General features: G+C 41.1%; 1 protein-coding gene across 1 annotated transcript in view; it reads right to left on the bottom strand.

Moving 5' to 3' along the window:
- FRAS1 (Fraser extracellular matrix complex subunit 1) overlaps nucleotides 1–21,669 on the bottom strand; it is a 466,621-nt gene that overhangs the window by 16,419 nt on the left and 428,533 nt on the right. Inside the window, exons 62-70 of the mRNA XM_054485882.2 lie at nucleotides 20,299–20,486; nucleotides 18,902–19,177; nucleotides 16,405–16,637; nucleotides 14,360–14,520; nucleotides 11,884–12,098; nucleotides 8,444–8,594; nucleotides 6,309–6,416; nucleotides 5,131–5,290; nucleotides 1,301–1,417 (exon numbers count right to left, since the gene is read on the bottom strand). Of these exons, the coding sequence (XP_054341857.1) occupies nucleotides 1,301–1,417; nucleotides 5,131–5,290; nucleotides 6,309–6,416; nucleotides 8,444–8,594; nucleotides 11,884–12,098; nucleotides 14,360–14,520; nucleotides 16,405–16,637; nucleotides 18,902–19,177; nucleotides 20,299–20,486 (1,609 nt within the window). The remainder of the gene's footprint in view (nucleotides 1–1,300; nucleotides 1,418–5,130; nucleotides 5,291–6,308; nucleotides 6,417–8,443; nucleotides 8,595–11,883; nucleotides 12,099–14,359; nucleotides 14,521–16,404; nucleotides 16,638–18,901; nucleotides 19,178–20,298; nucleotides 20,487–21,669) is intronic.

Here is a 21,669-nt window from a genome sequence, read left to right as displayed (position 1 = left end):
CCAGCTATGGCCAGCCTTTCCCTCATGCCCTGGATCTACTCCCTTGCCCTGCTGAAGGATCTGGCTCTGCAAGCTTTCCCTCTATGCCCTGCATCATCAAATTTCCCCTCGACTGGATTATTCCCACCAGCATACAAGCATCCTGAAATAAAGCAAATAAAACCTGCTGTTTATTTGACTACTCATCTGTTTCCAGTTATTGTTCCTTTGCTCTGGCATCCTCTATAGCAACTCCTCAAGCACTGTTTATCCCTGCTGTCTCCACTTTCTCACCTCTCTCTCAAGCTCACCCCAATCAGGCTTGTATCCCCTTTAGTCCACCAAACCTGCTCTTGCCGGAGTTCACCAATGACCTCAGTATTGACAAATCCAGTAGCCAATTCTCAGTCTTTTATTTAAAAGCCACATTTCAAATAGTCTTCTCTGAATGTTAATGTCAGATTCTGTCTTGGGCATTTTATCCCAGCAATGTTTTCTATATACTTTGCTCAGCTCCTAGAAAGGTGACCCTAGACTATAAACTGCCTGAGAGCACAGATTACTTTTAATCCTCTGCTCTAGTGTAGTGCTATCACCTCAATGCCTTGACCTGAGCAAAACACATGAGAAGAGCTGAATAAATATGAATGAATGAGTGAATATACAGCACAATACAGTCTCAGGTCTGAGGTGCATATGGGCTGATGTACAGCTGAGTCTCATTATTCACAATTGTTATGCTCTATAAAGTCTCCATAAATAATGAATTAGTGGATATTGAGCCATAGCTACTAGAAGAAATATAGGGTTAGACTCCTATGAGCCTCTGTTCACAATACTTATATCAACCAATTAACATATAACCCTGTTTTATGTCTGTCTCTGTGTAAAGGCCCCTTATTTAATATATATTGTTGATTCATTTCTATCGAACTCATGGGTATCATAAGGCACATTACAGCCTTCTGATGCTTAGAAATACTAGAAAGCACTTTGGCATTATACTTGGGAGCCATTCTAAATGGAGAAATCACCAACAAAAGGCACAAAAATGCAAAAAACATGGCACTGAATAGACTGTGCACAGGATGCTTGTTTGGAGTATGAGAGCTGCAACAAGAAGGCAGAGTATCACCGGGTTTGACTTCAGCTGGGGATGTGTGTGTTAAGTGACTCAAAGGTTTTGCCACTCTGCTGTGCATGTCAGTGAATGACTATGAAAGCACCATGTTGATTTGGGGGTTACAAATAAATTTTAGTGAGTAGGAGAATTCACAAATAAGGAATCAACAAATAATGAGGATTGACTATATTTTCCTACCTTTCTGGGGCATGTGCAGTGCAGGCCAAAGGCTTCTCTCCTGGGTCAACCCATGGCTGTGTGGGCTGCACTGTGCAAGGGATCAGGTAGATGGTGTACTCTCCCGAGTAGTCCTTCCTGGAAACATGCAGAGCAGACTGTGATCATAGGGAACAACTGATAGGTTGCTGGCTTACCCAGAAAGACAGGGCCTTCACTATACAGTTTTCAGGTGGTATTTGTGTCCAGCATCTAAGAACTTTACAAGTCTGCAAACACCATTTTCGGGAACTCATCTCAGATTATCCTAACCTTCAGAGTATTATCCAGAGGTGTTAAATAGAGCTACTTTCATGTATTCATATATTCAGGTCCTTCTCATGAGGAAAGCTAAGAAAGGCACACTACATATGAAAACATTGAAGGCTCAGGTGATGACAGAACAGAATTGGCCATTTCCTTGGATTTCATGAGACTTGTTTGACAATTTCTGTTTAGTGTTTCTTGTTGACAGATACCCTATTTAATGCATTCCCAAATGGAAAAGAAGCTTTTATTTCTGAAGATGTGACAGTGTCAGGTGCTGCTGTGACACAGGAGGTAGCAAATGCCTCAGGATTCCAGGACACCACTCCAGAGCATATGGAAGCAGCACCCTGCAGAATGTCCCTGCACCCGTTTCACTCACACTCAATTTTGAGGTTCCCCTTTCAAACTCTATAGCCTCGTCCTTTTATAAAGTCGAAGAACAAGATCACTTCTCATTAGAGACCACTCATGGGGTCTTGGGGGCTTCCCTGTTTATGGGGGGCCCAGGATTCTCCAGTTCATGACTCTGTGAGCAGGACCTCTCTCCTACTTCATCTCCCACACTTCTGACTGGGTGGCAGCTCCAACCCTGTCAGGTGGCCTGGAAGGCAGCCAAGCATTCAGAAGCTTCAGGAACCTTCTTCAAGGGCCTTGGGAGTCTGTCATCCATTGAATGGAGAGTGCAGGGCTATGAATCTTCATTATAACTGTTTGTGAGGGATCTGTGAACAGTTCTCATAAATGCTGTGCTTGTTTTGACCATTTTGGGATACTTATCTATTTATCAGTAAAGTGACAGCAAAGATTTGGTTAAAAACAATAATAAAACTTTCATGTCACATCCTGGGGTCAGTGTAGTGGACTGGCACAGGCTGGAAACTGGGAGCCTGTAGAATCTCAGCTTGCCTCTGCCATGGCTATATGATTTTAACAAACCATGCAGACTTTCATGGCCGTTGTTTCTAAGCTCCTTCCTACTCTAAAAGTCTGTATGTCTGCAGTTTTCCTTCAAAGCTTGGATCAGCAGGAAATGAGACTTTGTATACCATAGTTAAATTACATGGAAACCGACACCTATAATGTGGATAGTAACCCTTCATTAATAGAAATATTCAAATAGGCAGAACAATCCATGCCTGGCTGGATCGTGTCTAGCTCTACTCAAACCCTGTAGGGGCTCTCCTTGCACTAGAGAGTAGAAGCCAGAGGCTGCACACTGGTTTACACGGCCCCACCCTGTGGCCCTACCCCCGCTCCTTTCTTCTTCAGCATTATTGTCTATTACTCTCTCCCCTGCTCACTCCATGCCAGCCATATGGGCATCCTTGTTGTTCTCCAAGCATGCCCAAATATTGCCATCTTAGGAACTTTACCAGGAACGCTGTTCCCCATGTTTCTGCCTAGCCAACTCCCTCACCTCCTTCAAGTCTGCTTAAATAAGGTCTACTGGGAACATTCTAATTAAAATTATAATGTCTACTCATTCCTGCCTCCCCTTACCCTGCTACATACCTTTCATTTTCCCATAGCACATATCACCTTCTGACATATGTTATACTTTGCTTATTATGTCTACTGTTTTGTGTCTCCTTCTTTAAGTCCTATACTTAGGAATCCTTATTTTGTTTACCAACATATTCAAGGTGCCCAGAACCTTCTCTGACACACAGTAAACATTCCATAAATACTTGTTGAACAAATGAATGCAAGACAAATAGCATAGCCTCCCAAGCCTTCGGTCCTACTTTTCTCTATTCCTAAATACTACTTAGGTCCATTTCCTCACTATCCCTTCAAACATGCCAAACACAGTCTTAGGTACATGTCTTTAATCCTGCAGTTCTTTTAATCTCCTTGCTAGAATCTAAGCATTTCCCATATCACAACATGGACCATAAGTTGTCTAACCTCTTTCAGGAATCCTTATACAACTCCCCAACCTCTGGCTCTCTCTTCCCTGAACAACTACGGTCTTGATATTATCCTGTGTTTCTCACAGTGTGCTTAGCATGGAGTGCTTGGTGGGGTTCTTCATTTTGTCATTTATCTATGTATTTTATCTCCTCACCTCAAAGGTAAGCTCCTAAAAGATGCTTGCTCAGAACCTGCCACATGCTAAAACCTGTAGTTCTGGGGATTTAAGATGAATCATATGTGCCTTCTACTCTGGAGAAGCTCACAATCTAGTGAAAAACTGGGACGAGCAGATAGACCATCATAAGATAATGAGCTGTGTTACAGCAGAAGCTGGAACAGGGTAGGAACCAGGAGGAGGGAGCTGCTAGTACTGTATGGGAAGTCAGGGAAACTGTCACAAAGGGGTCAGTATTTGAGCTGGGCTGGGTCTCAGAGGAGTTAGTTTTGCAAGGGGAAAAGAGAAGCAAGGGCTGAGGGAATTGCAAAAACATGGAGGTATGGATGGGCTGGTGGGTTCAGGGATTGGTGAGTAACTAATGTGGATAAAAGGCTGGGTTTGAGATGAAACCAGAGGGGAGGCTGGGCCTTGTATGCTGCAGAAGGAGGGTGGGCTTCATCCAAGTGACAATGAAGATGTCAGCAGAGTACTTAAAGGAAGACAGTGTCCCTGTCTGTAAACTGGGACAAAGTACATGAAGCACAGTCCTTGAAGGTTACTATATATCAATTTCAAAGGAATCACCATACAATAAAAATATCTGACATAAGATCAAAAATTTTAAGTTAAGAAAAAATTTTTTTTGAAAATGATTCTCAAGACAATTTGAAGATTTTAATGCTAAATATAGCTCTTACTCTCATTATCTATAAAATGGGGATAATATATTTATGATAGATTCCTGGTTGCCCACTTATCCTTTTCATAGTGGTTTTAATTTTTTTTTCCATTCTTCCCTTTTACAGATGGGGGATATTTTACTATAGTTGTTAAATTCCTATTCTACCTCTATACTGGGTGTGGGAGAGGAATAAATCTTGTAAACGACACATGGACTTAATCAGAGACACTATATTTTGCACTGGTTGTTGTAATTGAAATGAAATTTCTTTATTCGATAAAGGTTTTAGTTAGACACATTTCCCGGCTTCCCTTGTAGGCAGGTGTGCCATGTGACTAAGTTCCCCACCATAGGTTGTAGGTGAAAGTGATGTGTGCCCCTTCTGGTCTCACCCTCGGAATAAGTGTAAGCACTTCCTATTTATATGTCAGAAGTTGATCTGAGCAAGATTTGTTTCTTTCTTTCTTTGCTAGAATGTCATTTATTTTAATTATTATTATTATTTTTTAAGAGTCAGGATCTCTTTCTGTTGCCCACGCTGGAGTGCAGTGGCTATTTGCAGGTGGCATCATGGCTCACTGCAGCTTCACACTCCTGAGCTCAGGCGATCCTCCTGAGTAGCTGGGCTACCAGCTAGCACCACTACTCCCAGCTGAGGGTTATTTCTATCAATTCCCCTTTAAAATAAAAGTCTAGCCTTCAGAGAAAAGCACTATTTCTCAAGCTCCTGAAAGAAATGGAAAACCATTCAGCTCTACCCATGGAGGCCTCTGTCACTGTATTTACCTGTTATAAGAGCTTGTGGCTCTCCAGAGTTGATGTGGAGAATCAAAAGTCTGAGCACTCCATAATAGCTGCAAGTCAAATTCAATTCCTCCAAGGTGGTCTGGAGTCAATATGAAAGATTTCACATCTGGGAGAGTGTGGTGCTCCATCACAAACTGTCCTGTTTGAAGGGGAAACACATGAACTTATTGTACTTGTGGTAGAGCTTGAGTTTGATTGTACTTGGTAGAGCCCCACAAAAGCCTGAGAACTGAATTAGTGTTCTTCTCTCAAACAACTAAGGTTAGCCCATTTTGCCCCTTAGAATATATTCCACACTGGTGGGGATAGCATGGCATCTCACCCCAGCCCATCATCCTACTTGTGATTGTCATCATAGTCATAGGTATTTATTTATAAACAATAGGAATATTCCTTGTGGAAATGGTGCTAATGAGTATATTCACAATAATAGGGGTCTTTATGTGACAATGAACACTGAATATACATAGCTTTAAATTCTAACCAATATGTTTCTTGGAGGTAGAAAGGTCTCAGTAGTTTATAAATAGAAATATCAGCATCAGATAAAAGTCACATTTAGGGCCATTCAAGTCCTTAGTAGAAGGGTATAATTATAAACATCATTAAAAGGGTAAATGTTATCAGCAAGATACCTCCACTCTTTAAAACTGCACTGAAATAGTGTTGCAAATAAATAAGAGTAGGGGGAATATTTTAGATTAAAAGAAACTAAAGCGATATAACAATAAAAATGTGACATATGAATCATAACTGGAACTTCTTTCTTTTCATGTAAGCAGTTATAAAATAAACAAATATAAAAATAAGTGGAAAAGACATTTGTGGAACAATAAAGGAAATATGAATAGAGACTGGATATTATTGAATCAATGCTAAATATCTTAGAAGTGATCATGATATTGTGTTTGTATAAGAGAATGTCCTTGTTCTTAGGAGATGTCAACTGAAGTATTTTGGGTAACTTGACACGAAGTCTGCAACTTGTTTCTGAATGGTGTGACAAAAAAAGGTATGTACGGGTGTATGTGCACATGGATGTATAGCAAAATGTTAATCATTGTTGACTGTTTTTTACTGTTCTATTCTTTCAAGTTTCTGTATGTGTGAAATGTTTCTTAATAAAAATTTGGAAAAAAAACCGGCATTGATATTACCTCTGAATTTGGCATGGGTCTTGAATTCAATGACAAGACGGCCATCTTCTCGAATGTAGATTCTTATTATCTGAAGCCTTGCAGACAGCACACTGTCTGTCTGGATTCCTGGGCAGGAAAGCAGAGAGAAAATGCTAGGGCATGGAAAATTCCTCCCTGACAGCAACCACATAAAAGTTACCCCAAGGACACCTCCAAGTATAACTGCACATTTATTTGAATGTAACAAGATAACATTTATATGTCTATAGAAACATACGCCAATTAAAATTGTATGACAGCTAATTTCACTTGGGTTTTTTTTTTTTTTTTTGTAATGGTTCCACTGTTCTTGACATAGATTCTTCAAACCTGTAAGTTCCACTTATCCCAGATGCAGGGTTCAGCAAAAAAATGAATCTTAAAACTTCTTACTATCAAACTTTACACCAGGGTATGGTTACAGCACATCTGCTTCTTACTATATTTTCTTTTCCTCGCCAAGATACCTTTCCGGACTTAACAGAGGTATAAACAAAGTCCTGGTGGCTACATTTAGTACTCAAACCAAAGGAGAATTAAAGCCAGCTTGTAGAAAGCAAACATGACACAAGAAAGCTATGGCTTTAATAAAGGAAATTGTAGTCATGGTCCCCAGTGAGTTCAGAAACACCAAAACCAAAGAGTAATGTAAGGAGGAGAAACATGAACTTGAACAAAACAAAACAAAAACAAGAGCTCAAGGAATTATCTGACCCAGAGTGGGAAAGCTGCCTGAAGTTATTTTCCCGTGAGAAATATAAAGCAAAAAATGATTTGAGCCTAAGACATTTCATAGAAGAAAGGACTACACTGTCAGCCCATTGTATCTGTAGGTTCTACATCACGGATTCTGCATCTGTGGATTCCCCCAACCTCAAATAGAAAATATTAGAATAAAAATGCATCTGCACTAAACATATACAGATTTGTTCTTTTGTCATTATTTCCTAAACAATATAGCATAACAACTATTTATATAGCATATGCATTGTATTAGGTTTATAAGTAATCTAGGGATGATTTAAAGCATAAGGGAGTATACGTATAGATTATATGTAAATACTACACCATTTTATATGAGAGACTTGAGCGTCCTCAGATCTTGGTGTCTGTGGGAGGTCCTGGAACCAAACACTAATAGATATGAATGATGACTGTAATTTCAATTAGTAGAGATGAAGCTTTCTCAAAAGAAAACTCTTGTATTTTTTTTTAGTATGTTTGCCCCAGATAAAGCACCTCACCCCTGAAGAGGAAAACAGGGAGGATGGGAGCAGCAGAATTTAGGGGAAATGGGTTTGGGGAAATAGGTTAGGGGTAGTGTGTGAAGTACAGGACATTAAAAATGAGGAAAAAAAAAAAACAAGAAAAACAAAAATAACCAAGAACCATTGGAGAGAACGGAGGAGAAAATTGGGGAGTATTAAGGAGCATCTATGTGGAAGCAGTAGGAGGAGGCAGGTGTGGAAACTGAGTGGGGGTGAGGTGTGGGCTCCCAGCTGAAGGGCTGCCTCCCACTTAGTTCTTGGAGGCTCCTCCCAAAGAGGACGGTAATGGGGATGAGCCTGAGGGAAAGGTCATTTTAAACACTCAGTATCACAGCCCTTGACTTTGGAAGGTTAAAATCCCTTCTTTGGAGGATGCAATTAAAGAGCAGACTCTTTGCCAAATGAATAAAGTGGGCTACTTGACATAAATATTTCAAGTGCTCTTGACACATTTTTCCATTTCCATGCATCTGATTTGAAGATCCTTTTGCTTTGTAAAAACATGAACCACACCATTTTTCACTAGGAGAAAATGAAGATTATTTGGGTTATATTCCAAAAGAACACACACCCATCTGAATCCCTAATGGGCAGTAGAGGACTCATCTGTCACTTGCCATCCTCTACTCTGGGACCTTAGCTATCTGGGCTGAGACCTTCCAGCATCAGGACAGAAGGACATCATTCATTTCAGGAACCACAGATCTGCACTTTGAGGTGGCCCCACTTTGTCTATGGGATAACAGGATGAGAAATGCAGCTACTGTTAAAAGTCACTACTCTTCTTTTAATCTTGCTTGAGTGAGGCCCTAACTAAAGGGATAGTGAAGGCGTCAGTGGGCATACCTGTTCTCCAGAGAACAGTGTCATAGAAGAAAGAAAACTCCATCTCGGTGTGGTGCTCCAAGGAGGCCCAGCCCCTGGGGGCTGTCACATAGATGTAGGACACATACAGAGGCACGTGCACTGTCAAGAAGGACTGGGCAGAGTCCCTCACCTGCCGAGGAAGCAGTATGCACACAGAGTTATTTCTCCCCTGGGATGAAAAGACATACTATCACCACATCTTGGTTCCATTTTCATTCACCTATGTAGTCACACACTTATTCAATAATTATTAAGCAAGCTCCCATGATTGCACTTACTTATTTAAAAAAATAAAGGAAGTAATGGAATAGAAAGTGGCCAGGATGCTTCTTTAGACAGGGTCATGTGCAGAGGCTTCTCTAAGGAGGTGACACTTGAACAAAAATACTTTTGAAGTGGGAGAATGAGCTCTGTTCAGTTGCTAGAAGATTTGGCTGAAATTTTAGAATATCACAATTATTCCCAAGGATCAACCCGGTGGATGTGGGATCTACCACTCAGTACAAACTCCCTGTGTTGACCGTTTGCCAGTGACCTGTAGGAGAGCCCAAGTCAACCATCATCAGGAAGATGCCCACATCCGGACACCTGGGAGGAGCCTGTGCCTAACTCAGGATGTTTTAGTGAGTGCTCTCATCTCCTGCTCCAGGAACAAAGGGCCCGAGCATTGAAATCATATCTAGGAAGCTCACCAATGGACAGCTCAGAGCTGCATGTACTTCAGTAATTTCCTGTCCCATGCTATGCTTTGGAAAGAGTTTTGAAAAGGCAGCACATCACACTTCCAAGAGAACATTTCTTTTAAGGAGGTTTGTGTTCCTGCTTTTAATTTGGCCCAATCATCTTTATTTTACTATGTAATGAACAAAACTGGATGGAAAGATAACAGAATGGTAGCAGAGGCTTTTGTGGTGAAGCTAGCTGTATATGTGTGTGTGAATGGGGAGTTAGTTTACACATTTTAAAAATATTTTTATACTTTTTTCCACAAATAAATATATATATATATAACAAAAAAACTTAGCTTAAAACAATTTTATTTTATCATTGGCTAATTACTACAATATACTATGGAACTTATATTTTTCTTTTGTTTGAAAATACGTATAAAGTGTTTCTATGGGTAATTAAGGAAAAAAACCAAATGCTTTAATATTTTTCTAAAGTTTTTTTTTAATATTCAAAGTTGTCAGGGATTTAAAATTTGATGCCAACTTTCTCAAAAGACTCAACTAACTCCATACTCATTGAAAAATTCCATTTTGACATGCCTTACTTTGTTTGTTTGTTTGTTTGTTTGTTTGTTTTTCAAGAGATGGGGTCTCTCTCTGTAGCCCAGACTGGAATGCAGTGACTCTATCATAGCTCACTGCAGCTTCAACTTCCTGGGCTCCAGTGATCCTCCAGCCTCAGCCTCCCTAAGTGCTGAGATTACAGGTGTGAGCCACTGTTCCCGACCCCCCTTTTATTTTCTTTTTAAAGAAAATTTCCAGATTTTATTTGGACCTTGTACCATGTTCTGTCCCTTATACACAGGTTTTGCTAAATACACCTGCTCCAATCACACTATCAGAACTTCAATAAACTCTCTAGCTGATTGGCAAAATTAATTTTCCCTCATTTGTTTTTGTTTATCCTCCTTTCGCCCTCATGATATTACTTACTAATCTTTAAAAAGAAAAAAAAACAACAAATATTTACTGCATGCCTATTCTACGCCAGGCACACTGTGCAAGGCACCTTCTCATGTTGAGATTATTAGTACAATTTCAGATGAGGTTCAGAGAGGTTATGTCTTGTCCAAGCCTGCTGATTTGATAGCAAAAGGTACCAACTAGGCCGTAGTTCTAAGTTCTATATTCTTCCTACCATACGTCAGTAATTTCAATTATTTTCAAAGAAACAGACAACAACAAAATACTTCTGTGTATATATTTTTTCTGTGTTGGTTTAAAAGTGGGATATATAAGAAATCCTTGTCTTTGAGGTTTTTAAGCATATTCTGAACAAAAATATTCAAACATGTAATTACAGCAAAATCATAAAGAACAGAGAATACTAATTTTTGAGAGGCCAGGAAAGAAACAAATCACTTAGTTTTGCATTTTCCAAAGTCAAAGGTTATACAACTGGAGAAATGGAAAACCGACGAATGCCTTAAAATTCTATTCAGTAGATGGCAGTAGTGTATACAAAATGAGAGGAAACCAGGCTGAGAGGCACCAAAAAGAAAACAACAAATTTTAATCAAAGACACTTTCTCTAAATATTTACTGTAAATCCCTCTATAATTTCTCTCCTTCAGTGAGGATAAACCTGATTTGAAATGAAGAACAAACATCTAACTAGTTTTTAGCTCATTGAGATAACTGCTCAAAATTGGATAGAACCTGTTTTAGAATTAATTTTCCCATGAGGACAGATTAGCCTAGTCTCACTGGCCCTTTGATATAACTGCCCTTCTCTGACTCTGGCTTCTTGCTATAAATTTTTCAGTTGTCACTAATTGATATGGTTTGGCTCTGTGTCCCCACCCAAATCTCATCTTGAATTGTAATCCCCATAATCCCCACATGTCAAGGGAGGAACCAGGTGGGAGGTGATTGGATTATGGAGGTGGTTTCCCTCATGCTGTTCTTGTGATAGTGAGTGAGTTCTCATGAGATCTGATGGTTTTATAAGGCAGTTTTCCTTATTGTTGCTTGCTCTCTCTCATCTGCCACCATGTAAGACATGTCTGCTTCCCCTTCCGCTATGATTATAAGTTTCCTGAGGCCTCTCCAGCCATGTGGAACTGTGAGTCAATTAAACCTCTTCTCTTTATAGATTACCAGTCTCTGGTTTGTCTTTATGGTAGTGTGAGAATAGACTAATACACTAATGTTTAATGGTAATATATATTTTAGAAAGTGTCTATTTTTGTGGGGGCTGGCAGTTTGGAACAGGTATGAAATAAAAATGTTTTAAGCAATTATCTTTCCACAATGCATAAGACAACAGAGCTCCTATTATCTTCTGAAAGACAGGTTGCATCACCTGATGCATTTTCCCAGGTGGGGAAGAGAATATATCAATGTAGTAATAACCCTAGCATCAAATGTAAATATTTTTGGTTTTCCAAAATATATGCATTATAAATACAAAAACATATATGCCTAGAGAAGTAAATATTGGATTTTTACATAAGTGAGTATGCCAGACAGTAAGTTTTTTCCACATTAACTTGATTTAGAGGACTTTGGGGGCCTTCTCTAGCTTCAGTGCTGCCAAGATCTTGCTTGAGGGACTTATAAAGAAGACTCCCTTAGTTGGTTGGCCCAGTTCTGGAGGCAAAGTGCTAACTGAAGTGCTTCAGGAACAAACAAGGTTGACCATGGCACCCATATGCAGAGTCCTCAGACAAGCCCCAGGGCACCCACCTGGAAGTCGGCGGTTACAGAGCCCCCACAGACGTCAATCAGCTCAGTCATGTCATAATAAGCATCAAAGGTCCACACGCAGCTCTTCAGGTTCAGGTGTTTGTAGAGCTGGATGGTCTTCGGCTCTCGCACGCTGGGGTCAAACTGGAAGGGGCGATCGTAGCCAGGCCCCAGGGCAGTGCTATCATAGACCACATCATCCAGGAACCCTGCCTCTGCCAGGGAGGGAAGAACAAGGAACGATAACTTGGTTTGTGGACACCAAGGAGCAGGGTGGGGCGAAGAGCTCACCCTTTTGCACTAAAAGTGCTTTCAGTCACCTGAGACCCTACTAACAAAGCAACCCACGGCTCCCAATGTGCAGGGAGAATGTGAGGGATCTTGGAAAGCGCTTGCTAACTGCTGTTGCCAGGTGTTGAATGAAGGACTCCACCTCTAAGAGACCACAGGAACCAGGGAGGAAAAGGTGAGCAAATGATACCATGAATGAAGGTGGCAGAACTCGGAAAGGAAAACTCTCTGAAGCTTTGCCTGTTACACCTGGCAAGTCTGGTCCTGTGCTTCATATATGTCCCCACCACTGCTGAAGAAATGGATTTACTGTATGGCTCATTCATTGGTGAATTACTATTTTAAGAGTGATTTTTTAAATTTCTTTTTTGAGACCCCATCTCAAAAAAAAAAAAAAAAAAAGCCAGCACACCTACATTTGACTACTTCTTGCTCATACAGTTTGTGAACTCTTGTCGGGGGAACGTCTTAATTTTTTGTTAATGAGTAAATAGCTCACTAATGATGCCTGTAACTCTCACCTGTGCCAGGCAAAAATTATTTAATCAAATGCTGCCAAGCACATGAATGGCTCTAAATTAAGGGAGAACTTTATGTAGTAGGGAGCTGAACACAGATACAATTTTAGAATATAAGGGTTAAATTTTTTTTTTTTTTTTTTTTTTTTTGAGATGGAGTCTTACTCTGTCACCCAGACTGGAGTGCAATGGTGCGATCTCGGCTCACTGCAACATCCGCCTCCTGGGTTCAAGCGATTCTCCTGTCTCAGCTTCCCGAGTAGCTGGGATTACAGGCGCACATCACCACACCTGGCTAATTTTTTATATTTTTGGTAGAGATAGGGTTTCACTGTGTTCCCTAGGCTGGTCTCAAACTCCTAAGCTCAGGCAATCCACCCGTCTCAGCCTCCCAAAGTGCTAGGATTACAGGCCTGAGCCTCTGGCGCCCGGCTGGGTTAAACTTTTTATAGTACTAAAAGCAACTGTAGTATTTTAAAAGGGTTGATAAATATCTTAGAATGCTTGAGACCCAACACCTAGCCCTCTGCCCTATGATGACTAGGTACTCAATTAACATGTCTTGAATTTAATTGCTTTTAAGCAGGAACAGGTGCAAAGTTTAGTATTTAAACATAGTATGTCTCTTCCACTAGTTACAGATGTGGACCAATTAAACTTTCATATGTAGCTCAGTGATTTACAAATAATTTTCACTCAGCTAATTTCTACTGTATAAAGACCATCATGACCAAAAGTGATGCTTAATGAATATGAAAGAGAATATGAATGCATTTCTATCTTCAAAAACACTGTTAAATGATTCATCATTTGTGAAAGGAGGAAATATGCATTTAATGTGCACTTGCTAAGGTAAATGGAAATGGACAGAATTCTTTGTAAAGTCAAATGTCTGCTGTGGTGAACACAGAGATGCGCTGCCTCAGCTGTCAGCTCCTTCAGTTCTGCGTCAGCTGCACATTGGCTCAGCTCAAGGTCATGCCCTTGTGGGGCAGCCTGCATCCAGTGACTAAGCTAGGTAGGCTATAAGGGTCTGGCTGTGTCAGCTGGAAGTAGGACAAGTCTCTCCAGAGCTCCCTGCCATGGCCGAGATGGCTTTTTCAGCCTGCATTGCAGCTTGACTTCTCCCTCTGCCCAATCCTGTTTCGTTCCTTCTCTTTCACAGATATTGATCCCTAATAAACATCTTGTAACCCCAAACTCCCTCTCAGCTCCTGCTTCTGGAGAACTCATCCTATACCATCTTCACTTTAGCTTTCTATAACAGGTTTTTGGAGCACCAATGTAAACATGCTCACTCTAAGGGAATGAAGACACTAAAATATACCATAGTAGGTGCTTTAAAAATGTCAACGCATTTAATCCTCATCTTGAGTGGTAGCAATTGTTATTCCCATGTTATAGACAACAGTGGCTCAGAAAGGTCAAACTATATTTGTTCAGTGGAATAAGGATTTGAACCAGTGTGATTCCAAAGTCCTTGTTTCTTCCTGTCCACTGCATTGACTGAGCTAATGGCATTTGCATGTGTGCTAGGAAGGAAAACCACTAATATGTGGATTCTGAGGACCAGAAAACATGAAAAGCAGTTCTCGCTCTGGCATATCCTGAAAGTCAACTGCACTGGGCTAGCATGGAAAGACCAGTCCTAAACTTGTCAATCTCACCTGAGATGCCTCTCAGGTCATAGGTGGTAACTAAATTGGAGCAGACGTGCTGGTGTCTGTAGATGGACTCAGACAGTAGAAAATGCAAGTTGTGCAATGGCATGGTGGAGATAAGGGGCAGCATTCCATCCTGGTGTGGGATCTGCACCGAAATGTGGATTCTAGGGGGAAAAAGGCAGAAATAAATGTTTAGCTGACTGCTATAAATGGTCAATAGGATATACTTCTTTCTCATCACCTAATTTGTCTTCGCCAATGAGCTAATATTTTTTTTTTCTTCCTGAAGCTTTCCAGGTAGGATTTCTATCTGAACAGGGCGTATACATATACACATAGCATCATTGCTTCCCTCTAAGAGACCCTCCAGACAGAGGACTGATAGCAATCTAGAATTATAGATTTTTTTTCTATACAGGAAAAGATAACATCACAACCACAAATAACTTTAAAGCTCTCCTTTGCTTTTAATGGAAACTCTGTTTTTTCAGGAGCTAAAGCTGAGTGACTAGAGAGGGCCTGTTCCCCTGCTCTGTCACAGTGAATGTCTATGGAAGTTAGGTAAGGTTGACACTCACATTTCTTTAAGTATTTGAGTCAAAAATATATCGTTGAGCTTTTAAACTCTAAAACCAATTCCTCCACCCAGCCAAATCTGAGAAACTACAATATCCAGCTACTTATACCGTCTCTCCTGACTGAAAACAGCCTTCTCTCTCCAGTCTGCCTGTAAATCCTATCAGCACTATGCGTCCAGCCCTGCCAGCCTCAATCTGCAGTGTGCTGTTCCTTGATCTACATCCTCAGCTCTTAGGCAGCCTTTGGACCAGGAAATCTGTAACTTATTTACATTGGCTGCTATTTCTCGAATGTTTTCAGACTCTGTTTGTCTTGCCTCTCCACTGTGAGGACAAGGAGCATTTCCTTCACTTCTTTTGTTTCTCCAGAGCACATAGTGTACAATTCTAAAAAAGAAATGAGTTTAATAAATATTGGTTAAGACTGCGACACGATAGTACTTATGGGTTGCATTTTTTGTCATTGTACCAGTTTAAATTTTGAGCGTGTTTATTGAAAGTGTGTTTTGAGTTTATATACTTGTCTCTCTGAGCAAAGAGCCACATTTTTAAGTGGAATCACAACCTTGGAAGTGAAGAGGAGGGCCTTTTTTCTAGGAAGGGGTCACCAAGATACATTTTATTGTGTCAGGAAAGAAAGAAGCGTGTACATATTCATTCAAACATGTTTTATTCATACAAAGGAACTCATTTTTCTGAGTTTATGAGCAACTGAGTTGTTCATAAAGGCACACACTTGAATACTATATAGTGTTTAATAAATATGCATAGCATACACAAATTCTTTTTTGCTATGCAAAAATGAAAACATCTATTTCCCATCATGGTGGCCCAGAAAAAAATTAAGTCCAACGTCTCCTAATTTCTACAATGTTATTATTTATTTGTTCAGTAGATATTGAGGAGTGCCTCTTAGATGCCAAGAAGCACTATACTGGCAGAAGATACTCAAAATACATACCCATGGTCTTCAGGCCTTACCATCTACTAAAGGGCAGAGAGAGTGAATGCTAATAATCTTCTAAAAGAAGCATATACAGGTGCCAGAGAAGCCAGGAGGGGAAACCTCCAAATTAAATTAGGGGAGATGGAAATGTCCCTAGAAGAGATGCCATGCAGTAGGTACTGTAGGACAGTAGGGTTCCGGCCAGTGGAAAGGGGCTAGGGAGAGTTGAGGTAACAGCATGGCAGAGGTATGCAACCTGTAAGAGCCTGTAGCACTTGGGAAGTTACTCATGATTCCTTGTGGTTGGACTGGCTGGTGAAAATGACAAGGTGAGGGAAAGACTAGGAAGACAGGCAGGGGGCCCGAGCTTGAGGGACCTTCACAGATTTAAACTTTTACTGATGCATTCATCATCACATTTTTATTGTGCAGAAGCATCCCTTATTGATCGTCCTGGGAAACACACAAAGGAGACCTGAGATTCACTTCAATCTAAATGTGGTGGAAGGCACCACCTGCCTGACCTGTTCGGATGCTCCTTATGTTTGACATCTAGGTATTTCAAGGTTGCGATGAAGGACTGAGCCTGGAAGCCTCTGGATGTCCCAGCCACCACTGGTGTGTGGCAGATAGCACTGTCTGTTCCAATGGTAACAATGTTGCTCCTTAAGGGGGTCCCCACATGGCCCACCTTGTCCACAGCCTTGGCCACACAACGCACATGGAACCTCCGGCTGAAGTAAATGCTGTCCAGGACCTACCAGAAAGAATAAATCACCTCCAATGTGAGTACCCTACTTAAACAGCTCCTTACATGATCTGGTTCAAGTTAATCTATAAAGGTCATCCATCCACCCATCCATTGATTGTTCCATCTATTCATTCATTCATCACCTAAGTATTGACTTTTAACTATGAACCAGACACTCGAGACAGATCAGTGAGTACTTATAGCCTAAGGGGGTAAGATAGTCAACAAGCAAGTAGACAGACGTGGAGCACAAACCCATAGATGAATGATTTCCATTAATAGTATTGTTCTCTTTATATACTAGGCTCAGCAGAAGGATGACCCAAGTGTTATTCAGGCTTCTAGCAAGACTGGTTGGCCTCCAAATCACTGTTGCTGAGAGCATGATGTTGGGAGACAGAGGAAATATGCTTCCTTCCCAGGAATTCTCATGGTCTCTTTGTCCTACTGTTATCCTCCCTCCATCGCATCTCCCTACCCAGTGACCACACACTGCAAGGGTTATAATAACATGCAGGCTTGAAGCTGAGAACTTGGCCTCTGACACTTCTAGCCTTTGAAGGTCTTTCCACAGGTTCCTCCACGTCTCCAAACATACAGAAGCCCTAAGAGTGCTTAACTCAATCTATGCAGAGGCAATGTAGGTCACCAGGACTCTTTAGGTTATGTGTGCGTTTACATAGGGAAGTATACAACAAGAAAAATTAATCAGTAGTTCTGTTTGCCACAGACCTCTCACAAAGCAATCACACAAACTTATACATTTTACTCATGAAAACAATTTTCACTGAAGTCCATTAAAAATTAAAGAAAAATTTTCCATTAAACTTTTTTTTTAATTAGCTGCCAATGCTTTACTTATTTATATATACATGAACTTAGTACAGAAGGGATTTGAGGCATCCTACAAGAATGCATATAATAGAATGGCATTAAATAAATAATTGAAGAAATCAAGATAAAGCGAAGGAAACTAGGGTAAAGGGTACTAGTCACAAATTCATTGCAAGAAGAAAACCTGAAGCATAAAGTCATAAATTTATCTGTTAAAAATGTACATTTGGCTCCAACCAGACCACACCTCCTTTATGGCTTTGTTGAAGAGAGAAATAGATACTTAAGAAATACGCTGGTAATTCTTGCCATGTTGATTTTTTAATAATAGAGAAGACTATTTAAATTTGAACTAGGTTATGTTGCAAAAGAATTGCTCTTCAGGCCTTTCTGAATAAGCTGTGCCAAAGAGAGTGGGTATGAATGACCCTGCATTATCCAAAGCCTCCCATCTATGTCTAGTGGCTTTCCTCTGCTAGTCTCCCATCCCAGTGAAGCTCTTATTACAGTGGGAATAAACTGTGGAATGAACAGGAAAATCTAGAGAAATTTGGTCTGAAAGAAATCTCTGATGTCTAACATCATTCAGTGACATAATTTTAGGCAAGAATTGTTGAATGCTTACTACATGCCAGGTACTATACTAAGCCTGAATCTCAACTGCTTTCAGCTCACTTTTGGAAGAGAACCAGCTTTATCGGTGTGATGTGCAGGATCACTGTGGTGGACTGTTTGTTAAGGTTGGGAAAACATACTATTCATTGTTCTCTTATGGTGTCAGGAGTGTTGGTCTCTAAGCTTTTTGAGGACAGCAACTGCTGCACAAATGTCTTTTCATGGCCTCCCATAGAGCTTTGTAACATGCTGATCATTCAGCAACCATTCTATTCTTTTATTTAATAACTGGTCCCCTCTATGTGCCATCGATGTCCTGGCCATTTTGGGCCACGTTTCTACTGCATTATAGAAATGTGGTAGAAACTTTGGTTCATGTCCATAAGGAGTTTATGTGCTAATACTTACTGAATGATTGGAGATACATTAATAGTAATCAACAGTGCCTATCTGGAGTTTTTCACTGACTTTGTCATTTATAGGTCACATTTTTCAATGACCTTGTCAAGTAGCTAAGCAGAAGAATTATTACTTTGCAGATCAGGAGACTGAGACTCAGAGATATTAAGTAACCTCTTAACATTACTTAGTTTAAAACAGGCAGAACCAGGATTTGCAAACAGGTCTTCTAACTAGCTTAGTTTTCTATTACAGCATATAACGTTTTCTTATGTATAAGAGTAAAAAGACTGTGCACCTGCTTATTTGTTTTATTCCGAATTCCATGCATGGACCATAAGGAATTTGATTATCTGAGTAACAAAGAACAACACCAGTTCTCTCCCAGGGAGGGAGAACCAGGCCCAGACCCCTAGACCTACCATGTGGTTGACACTGGTGAATGGTGTGTTGTCAGTGATGGTTTCAAAGGGAGACCGGGCCCCATTGCCATCAGTGGGGGCAGCTACTTCCCAGCTGAACTGCACAGATGTCTGGTTGATGCCAGCCTCACTGCAGCGCTCCTTCATGACAGCATATCTGGGGAAATGAGGGTCACAGGGGGTGACACAGACCAACGGGTAGCCTGGGGAGGGGGATTTCTTGACTCCTTCCTTGGTAACTTCTTCCACATGGTCATAGTCAGCAAGTGTGACCACCTGCGAAAGAGCAACAAAGCTTCAGTTCAGGTTGGGTATTGGCAAGATCAGAGAACTAAGGCCCCTTTCTTTAGAGATCCACAAGATCTCTTAGTGTCTACAGGTTCTTTGAAATATAACAGGAGAAGTTTTTATAATTCTTTGCCAGGCATCCTTAAAAGATACTGCAGATCTTTAGTGGTGGAGAAGATCTTTCTACTGGTTGGGCTAGAAGCTTTATTATCCTTTTAATTTTATTCCTAAGTCAGAGCCTTATCACTCATGTAAAAAAATACTCTGATTTTCCTGCACATTGGAACCAAATCTGTATCATGAATAGCAGTTGCTAGTTTAAAGTTGCATTAAATAGTTGATGGTATATAGTAGAACATTTGGCAAAATAAGAGTAAATAGAGGTGGTATATTTCTTCCATGGCCAAATAAGAGACACATTTTGAAATAATCATCATTCTTTTCTAATATATGAGACAAGTTAGCGGAAGTTAAAAGGCTTCTTCTGATTGCTTCACAGTTACGGGTTAAATTTTCCTTGGCAACCTCTAGGTGTTTTCCTCTTAATTGTAAGGACAGTGCATTCATTCTATTCACCCCAAGTTAGGAAATCTGGTACTACCTTCCCACAGGTACTTAATTCTATAAATATGGTGAATATGTGGGATGATAGATATGAGGTAGTATTACCTTCTTACTCTTCTAAGTCCCATCAAAGAAATGAGAAGATCAATTGTATTGTATTTTCTATCTTTATCAGACTAAGATACCAACAGGATTTGGTATCACTTTTAGGTCGAACAGGGTTTCTTACCCTCAACACTATTGACATTTGTGCCAAATAATTCCTTTTGTTGTCAGGGGCTGCCCTGTGCATTATGGGATGTTTAGGAGTATCCCTGGATTTTACCCACTAGATACTAGTAGCACCTGGTGTGACAACTGTGACAACCAAAAATGTCTCCAGACATTGCTTAAATGTCCTCTGGAAAGGGGAGAATGGAAGGCAAGATGGCTCCTGGTTGGGAACCACTGGGTTAGAAGAATAAAGAAATAGAGTACTTCCCTCCAGTTCTCATCTACTAGTCACTGAGACGTAAAACAGCAATCCTTTGGGTCAAGCAACTCACAATGGGTGGTGCTGGCAATATGAGGCTCCCTGCTGCCTCCTGGTCTAGAATCGTCACCGTGGCAGTAGTCACATCCCCAAGAACTGCTTCCACTGGGTCATCTGGGCCAAGGACTAGTGAGAAAGATTCATGCCATTCCCGGTCTTCATTGGACAGGATCTCAACTTTAAAAAAGATATGATCCACACCTTCGCCAAGGACAGAACAAAAAGAGAGCAAAGCCTTCATTAGGAAACACACCCAAGAGAGTGCAGCTTGGCACTGCTGAGACATCATGTTAAAATATGTTCTTTCTTTTTAGTGGTGTTCTATAAATGCAGTGGCTGCTAATCACTTTAGCCCCATCTCAAGTGAGGAATCTTTTTCACAGACCAAATTCCACCTGTGGTAGAGGCTCAGTATTGCAGATTTACTGTTCAACACCATATGAGGATTAATGGCCCCTGCCTGACACTGGCTGGCAGTAATAAAAATCTATGATCCAAAATACACTTTACCCTGGTTATGAGTTTTTTGCTTAATTTTTCTTTCCCCCTTACATTTTGCATGAGCTCCTGTTTGGCTGTGAGGGCTTGCACATACAGATATCCTCCAAAGCTGTCTCCGGAGAAGCAGTGGCTCAAGGTTATCTACCAAGCCAGCCTCCACAAAGACGGTAACATGGAGGGTGAGTGACCTGAAACAGGTGAGGGTTCAAGCCTTAAAGACCCACTTCAGGGACCATTCCAAGATGGCTGAATAGGAACAGCTCTGGTCTGCAGCTCCCAGCGTGATTAACACAGAAGACAGGTGATTTCTCCATTTCCAACTGAGGTACCTGGTTCATCTCACTGGGACTGGTTGGACAGTGGGTGCAGCCCATGGAGGGTGAGCTGAAGCAGGGAGGGGCGTCGCCTCACCCGGGAAGTGCAAGGGGTCAGGGGATTTCCTTTTGCTAGCCAAGGGAAGCTGTGACAGACTGTACCTGGAAAAACAGGACACTCCTGCCCAAATACTGCACTTTTCCCACAGTCTTAGCAACCAGCAGACCAAGAGATTCTCTCCCATGCCTGACTTGGGGGGTCCCATACCCACGGAGCTTTGCTGGCTGCTAGCGCAGCAGCCTGAGATCAACCTGCAAGGCTGTAGCCTGGCAGGGGTAGGGGCGTCTGCAATTGCTGAGGCTTGAGTAGGTAAACAAAGCGGCTGGGAAGCTCGAACTGGGGGGAGCCCACCACAGCTCAGGAAGGCCTACTGCCTCTATAGACTCCACCTCTGTGGGCAGGGCATAGCTGAACAAAAGCCAGCAGAAACTTCTGCAGATTTAAACGTCCCTGTCTGACAGCTCTGAAGACAGCAGTTGTTCTCCCAGCATGGCGTTTGAGCTCGGAG

Source organism: Pongo pygmaeus, chromosome 3 (assembly GCF_028885625.2).
Source record: "Pongo pygmaeus isolate AG05252 chromosome 3, NHGRI_mPonPyg2-v2.0_pri, whole genome shotgun sequence".
Classification (NCBI taxonomy): Eukaryota; Metazoa; Chordata; class Mammalia; order Primates; family Hominidae; genus Pongo; species Pongo pygmaeus.
This window is presented reverse-complemented; position numbering and strand designations above follow the sequence as displayed.